At 33.3% G+C, this 7,541-nt stretch overlaps 1 protein-coding gene across 1 annotated transcript; it reads left to right on the forward strand.

The window, feature by feature from the left end:
* Positions 1-4,467: 4,467 nt before the first annotated feature.
* LOC108458127 (exocyst complex component EXO70E2-like) lies at positions 4,468-7,335 on the forward strand. Its single transcript, XM_017757398.2, has 2 exons — positions 4,468-4,760; positions 5,107-7,335. The coding sequence occupies exon 2, from the start codon at positions 5,194-5,196 to the stop codon at positions 7,153-7,155; it is 1,962 nt and encodes a 653-aa protein (XP_017612887.1). The 5' UTR covers positions 4,468-4,760; positions 5,107-5,193; the 3' UTR covers positions 7,156-7,335.
* Positions 7,336-7,541: the final 206 nt, after the last annotated feature.

Genomic DNA, 7,541 nt, shown 5'->3' on the forward strand with positions numbered 1-7,541 from the left:
AAGAGAGGCCTTGGAAACCTAATAAAAAAGTTGAATTGTTTCTGATGAGAGATGGCTATAAACAACCATCTTACTTAGGCAATAGAACTTTGAGAAAGATGAGAAATTTCGAGGATGAAATTTTCTAAGTGGGAGAGAGTTGTAACATCTCGCTCGGTGAAGCTCTAGTATTTGGGTATTATTTTAGAAGTAAAAATTTTGGAATGAGTTTTGAATAAGTAAAGTGATGGATTCATTTAAGAAGCAAAAGTTCACGAGTACGCTTTTGGGCGAAGTCCTGAAAGCTCGAAATATAGTCTATAAGAATAAGGCCTAAAATGATAGTTTTAAGTTGTCCAATGTTAGGATTGGATTAAGTATAAGTTTCTTTCCGAGCATGTTTGTAACACCTTAGTCTAGTGTATTATGGAGGAGAGAAACTTATGGCTAAGTTAAGTACAACGATTCGAAGAATAATGGTAAGAGTGTGTAAATATCTAAATTTGGCGTATAGTTATATAAAAAATGACAAATGAAAAAGTGTTCACCCAAAAAGGCCTATTTTGGCATATAGAATAGGTGAACCAAGAATGTTTTATTTATACGACCCTTTGTAATAGAAACAGTTAAGGAACCATAGGGAGGTATATTTAACTAAGTGGTAGTAGTCGCCCAAATGCATTTTTGGCGTATAGAATGGGTGGGCTCTGATATGGAAATAATTAGACAATGATTCCTAGTCAGATTAGGATGGTAAGTGAAACGAAAGTAAGGTTACGAAAAAGGATGGTTATGAGGTTTGAGGCCACGCCAGAAGGCATAATACCTCTAGTGAACAATATGGTGTTATACCAATTGATTTGTGAGAAAAGTTGGTTGGGAACTAACCAAATGTGAACTGGATGAGTCAAAGGCTGAAGAAGTATCAGGTAAGTTCCTTAGACGTGGCAGATTTTGATAAGCCACTTAGTCTTGACGTAACTCACCAAGTTCCCATGAATACTTAAGTTAAAAGCGGTTTATCATCAGTTATGTACAAGTTGTATTAGCAAATTTAATTATGAAATTTGAGTTGTTGATTATGTAATTAAATTAGAAATTGAAAATTTGTTAAGTCTTTTGGTTCAGTGTAGCACCCGATACCCAAACCCGGTTATCAGGTCAAGAAAATAGGTGTTTCACAACCATTCTTACACCCAGTTATAATTCTAATACAATAAAAGTACATGATTGAGTTGAAGGATGGTGATTATTTGACATAACCTGTAGAAAGTACAAGATGGTTAAAGATAAATTAAACATAAGAAACTAAAAATTTGTGGAAGAACTTTTAACACTCTCATTTTTTTTTTGCGAGGCTGAAAGATATTTAGAGAAAATATAAAATCAATTTGTATAGGCTCAAAAAATAGCTATCGTTTTGCATTATTATGTCATCCTCAACCACTTCATGACTTCATCTTCTATTTTATTTTTGAATTTATAGAAAATCTCAAGAATTTCCTCCCCTTCTTCTTTGGGTTTGGAAAATCTTTTTGGGAAAGGAAGTTTTCTCATAAATGAGTTTGGTTCTTTGCTGTTAGGCTGACCACTTTATTCTTTGGGAGGAACAATCTTTTTTTCAACTTCTTTTTCTTTAGAATCCCAATCTACTAACTGTAGTTGCTAGTTGACTAACCTACCTCTCTAGGTTCTGAGTGCTCGCTCTCATCTCCTGTTGAAATTGTTGAATGCTCGCCTTTGTCTCCTATTCAAATTTGTATGTGTTAGTAATAAGTGATTTAACAGTTTCTTCAATAGACATACTTGAATTAGAAAAAGATGATTGAGAGGGAGTAGATGGCATTCGTAGCCAAAATCCAAATAATCTATCAACCTATGATTGTAAGAATTGACATAAGGATCATATCGTCATTATGGCCAACCAAGAAATCCTCAAGTCGCATTGTCACACTCATAGGAATCTTCCTAGAATGTGGGACACATATTAATGTAGTAATTGTAATTCAAATAAATCCCACAAGCCTTCACTTATTGAGAATTCCTATAGTCAATTGTCAAATAAAAGAAGTTAGTTTAGAAATTTGATTATCAAGAGAAGAAACATTTACCTCATTTATTCTTCTTGTGGTGTCCTATTTGAAGCTGAAGTGTTGAGAATATGAAACCATAACCAAGGGTTAAGGATGTTAAAAGGAAATAAAATTATTGATACCAATCCTTGACAACAACTTCAAGATTTGTATGATAGTTAAGAAATGTCACATCCATAAAGACTGGTGATAATCTTATTTCTTTAATAAAACAAGCAAAATAAAAACAAAATGGGGTTTTGAAATTAAAAACTAAAATTAAAATTAAAATTATCAAAAAACATATCGCAATTTGAATTTAAGAAAAACCAATATGATGACTAATTAAAGATAAAATCTTACTTTTGATTCATGAGTTTGATCATCGATACAAAGATAATTTCAATGTTCTTTAATAAATAGTTATAGTTATCGATGTCATACCTAACAACCAATCTCTCATTACCATGTCGATAACCAAGAGAAGCTCGTTGAAATTATTCCCCTTATCAATAAATAACCCTATAATTTCACACTTAAGTTTTAGCTTACTAATAGTATTAAGAACAAGAGAGATCTAATTCTAACCAACAAACATACAAAAGTGAGGTTCATTTAGATTAGATCAAATGTCTATATAACCTGAATTGCATATGTAGCTTATACCCAATCATGATATTCGTCACAAACATTAGAAGCAATTAAACAATTACGAATTTAACTATTCTAACTGACAAGACAAATATTTTAAGCAATCAAATACGATACCAATATTCAATAAAACTGAATATTTGAAATTAAAACAGAAGATAAGTAAATATTAAAGAACAAAGAAAAGATGAAGAGCAATTTGATCTCACCAACTTTTAAAATTAAACTTCAAAGTTCCTTTGACTAGAAAAAGAGTTTAGCAATCCAAAAGGTAAAGAAAATACAAAAGCAAAAAATACTAAGAACGATTATGTCTAGGTATAATATGACTACTAACTTAATAATGTCTATTTATAGGGGGAAATATCATTAATCAAACAAAGCAAAAATTTTCTAGATTTCTTGACTGAGTTTCACGTCAAACTTCCAAACCATTTTAGACACCTTCTTACCAGACAAGTCATGAAATAACTTTGGTTAGAGCTTTCAATTCCCTTAGAAATTGTATCTTATAGGTCCAAAACGAAATTTTTTCATGTCAAATTATGACCAAAATACTAAAGAACTATCATGTTGAAAGTCTAAACTACAAAACTTGCTAAAAATAAGCTTTTGAGTCCACTTTTCTTCCTAAATTCATAATTAATAAAATTTAAATTTAAATAATATAATTAAAAACTTAAATAACATAATTCAAGAGGAGAAATATCACAAATAAATTAAAATTTATACACTTTTCAGTCTTGTCTAGATATATTCTAGTTTTCAAGTTGATTCAACCTACATTGTCTAGTAATTCTACTATACCCATAATTGTATTTGTAAACTCCTAGTTAAATTAGAAGGGACAAGACATAAATAAATACAATTACTTGAGACAAAAGTAGTAAGTTGAATAAAGTTTAAAATTTGATGATATTAATCAAAATAAGCTAGCATTTTCCATGATTTGAAGGAAAAGGAAAAAGTTAACCCAAATGGATTTGGACAAAACTACCTTTGGTCAAATTAGGAAAATCTAAACAATATCATTCACAAAACATAATGTAATGGATAGATTTGAAGTCTGACATTTTGTTTTTGCGTATTCACAATTCCACATACTGCTTATTATTATATATCAAATGCATTGACCAATGTATCATTGGTTACAAGTATTTTAATCTAAAAATCAGATATTATTCCTTAAAAAATCCATATATTAGTATACAAAAATAAAAATACTTCAAATGCACGTAGGAAGTCTATTCTAAAAGGGCTAAATGCTGATTTGCCCCTCAACCATATTTCTTTCCTTGATTTTTTTTTTCAATTTGGTTTATATATATATATATATATATATGCATTAAACATTAAAATATTATATAATAATAGATATTTTACTATTAATGTTTAATCTTTATCCCGGTTGTTTAATTATAAATTTGAGTTTATTTGAATTTTGTATTGGATTTGTCTTGAACTAGATTGGTCTTATACTCAAATCATTATGAGCTCAGACTTTGTTGGACTTAAATTTAATTAATCTCAAATTTTATTATGCTTAAATTTTTTTAAATTTAAATTATTATAAGATCACTCGGAACCTTACGACTTCATATCAACTTAACATATCCATACAACCAATAATAATTATAGTTTCTTGAAGTTTTAAAAGAAAGCATTAGAAAATTTAAGTAAAAAAAAAAAAGATGTGGACAAATTAAAGCCAAAATAGTTGCAATTAGAAAAAGACATTTTGGTCATTTTTTAAGGTTAAGTCAAGCAAATCATATAATAGTATATGAGTTTGTTGTAAAAAAAAAAAAAAAATCAAGGTGGGTTGTATATGCTATTATAGAAATTTTAATATACACACATTGACATTAGATAATTATTTTTCTGTTTTTTCTTCCATTTCTTCTGCCAAGACAAAACTAGTCAAAGCCACGAACTTGGCAAAGACTTGAAAAAGTTGAAATTTCTCAGAGGGAAGAGAGATTTGTTTAGCTTACAAACTTGGAACTAAAAAGCTTCAATTTTCTAAACTGAATCTACCACGAACCTCCCAATTTTAAGGTCAGTTCTCTGCTTTTGGTTTTCTTCCTTTTTACTTTCCGTACACTCAAAAACATTTCTTTCATCTTCTTTTGCTTTCTTGTGCTACAAAAGGAGCTTTCCTTTTTGTATTAAATTCATTACATATCTGCAGCTGCTTTTTGTTTTGAAGTTGGTTGTTTGATATAAGTTTAGTTTCCAAATGATTTGTGTCTTTTAAAAAAAAAATGGGTTCTTTAGATTTTAGCTTGATTTGATGTATTTTTGTTCTTCTTTCTGATTTTTATGTCCTTTCATCTGTTGGGTTCTTTTAAAAGCTTCCATTTTTATCAATTTGTTGATTCAATAGCTTGAAATTGTGATCCAGGCCGGTGTTACTGTTGGATTTTCATTCAGATTGTGGGGCTTTAATCAGTTTATGTGAGCTTTGTTTGAGTTTGTTGTGGTTTTGATTATGGCAATGGGTGATTATGAATCTACGGCTACATCATTAGAAGGAGAGGAAAATTTAATTGCTGCGGCGGAGCATATAGTGAAAGCGTTGGGTTCTAACAAGAACTTTACAAAAGATGTCAAGAAAATATTGGCAGATCTTGGTAGCCAGTTATCTACAATGGCTACAGTTGAGGATAACATGGTTGAGGGTAAGAAAAGTGGGATTGAAGAGCAGTTGAGTGTTGTTGAGGAGAAGATTATGAGTTGGGAATCAGATGATTCTATGATATGGGATTCGGGTCCGGATGAAGTTGCCGAATATCTGAATGCTGTTGCCGGAGCTCGGAAGTTGACAGAGAGATTGGAGAATCAGTGCTTGAGTAGCCAAGAAGAGAAAGATTTGTTATGCAGGGCTCATGATGTTCTTCAGATGGCAATGCAGAGGCTTGAGGATGAGTTCAAACATGTACTTGTTCACCATAGGCAACCCTTTGAGCCAGAGCCCATGTCGTTCCGTTCGAGTGAGGATGATGCTGTTGAAGAGGGCTCGATAGTTTCTTTTGGTGATGAGTCTGTTGAGGAGTCTACCCTCAGAGATAGCATCAGTAGGAACTCAGAGGAGTTTATCGTTGATTTGGTTCGTCCAGATGTGATTTCTGATCTCAAATGCATTGCCAATTTGATGTTCAGTTCGAATTATGACCACGAATGTCGCCAGGTATACATCCTTGTTCGAAAGGATGCGTTGGATGAGTGTCTCTTCAACCTTGAAATTGAGAAATTGAGCATCGAAGACGTGCTCAAGATGGAGTGGGGAACCTTGAATTCCAAAATCAAGAGATGGGTTAGAGCTATGAAGGTCTTTGTTCGGCCCTATCTTGTGAGCGAGAAGTGGCTCTGTGACCAGACTTTTGCAGAGCTTGGATCATCCAATTCGGTATGTTTTGTTGAGGCAGCAAAGGCTCCAATGCTACAGCTTCTGAACTTTGTCGAGGCCATCTCAATTGGCTCTCATCAACCAGAAAGGCTAGTTCGAATTCTAGACATGTATGAGGTGCTTGCAGATCTTCTTCTGGACATTAATGCATTGTTTTCGGATGAGGCTGGTTCTTCTATTAGAATCGAGTATCAAGAAGTTTTGAAGAGATTGGCTGATACTGTAAGGGTCACGTTTCTTGAATTTGAGAATGCCATTGCGACAAACGCGTCAACAAGCCCTTTTGCAGGAGGGGGAGTTCACCATTTGACCAAATACGTTATGAATTACATCCGGCTTCTTGCAGATTATAACGAGACCCTAAATTTACTCCTCAAGAACCATGATGGAGCCGCTGCTACCTCGCTCTCCCCCAATACGAGTCCAGCTACAAGGGAGGAAAGCATAACTAAATATTTCTCTGACAGTTGTTCTCCAATGGCACTCCATCTCCAGTCACTCACTTCTGTTCTAGAAGCCAACCTAGACGAGAAATCAAAATTATATCGGGATGCTTCATTGCAACACTTCTTTTTGATGAACAATATATATTACATGGCTCAAAAGGTTAAGAATTCCGAACTTAGGCTTATATTCGGAGATAAGTGGATTCGAAAACACAACTGGAAATTCCAACAACATGCGATGAGCTACGAGAGAGCTACTTGGAGTTCAATTCTCTCTTTACTGAAGGACGAGAGCAATTCCAGCTCTGGTTCTACCTCAAGGACAGTTCTCAGGGAGAGATTGCGAAGCTTTTATGTTGCTTTCGACGAGGTCTATAAAACACAGACGGCATGGCTCATCACAGATGTTCAGCTCCGTGAAGATTTACGAATTTCAACGTCCCTGAAAGTAATCCAAGCTTATCGAACATTCGTGGGAAGACAAATGCAGCACATCGGCGAGAAACATATTAGGTACAATGCTGAAGAGCTACAGGATTACTTGTTAGACTTGTTTGAGGGATCCCAAAAATCATTGCATAATCCCAATAGGAGATGATTCTATGATATAATAACGTAGGTAAATACAGGTTTTGTATTTTCTTTTTCAGTTTGATCAAATAAACAGATGGATTAAAGCAATTCTGTATGTCGGTTAGGTTTCCGGTCGAAAAGAAACCGATTGTAATCCCATTCTTGTAACTAGATTTAGATCAATGTCATTTGGCTTGGATTTGCACATTGTGCTGCTCATTAATATTTAGATGACAAAATGGCAAATCATTGTCTTTGGGCCAAATTCAAAGCAGTTCAACAATTACAAGACAACTTGCTGGGGGCTCATACCTGTCAGCCAACTTGGGTTCAAAGCATTTATTTCATAAAGTTTTTGGTTAGGAATTCAGTAAGGACCATACATTTATGATACATGAATATAAGAATTGT

This window comes from Gossypium arboreum, chromosome 4 (assembly GCF_025698485.1).
Source record: "Gossypium arboreum isolate Shixiya-1 chromosome 4, ASM2569848v2, whole genome shotgun sequence".
Classification (NCBI taxonomy): domain Eukaryota; kingdom Viridiplantae; phylum Streptophyta; class Magnoliopsida; order Malvales; family Malvaceae; genus Gossypium; species Gossypium arboreum.

Coding starts and splice junctions, on each gene's coding strand:
- LOC108458127 (XM_017757398.2), top strand. CDS start 5,194: ATGGCAATGGGTGATTATGAATCTACGGCTACATCATTAGAAGGAGAG.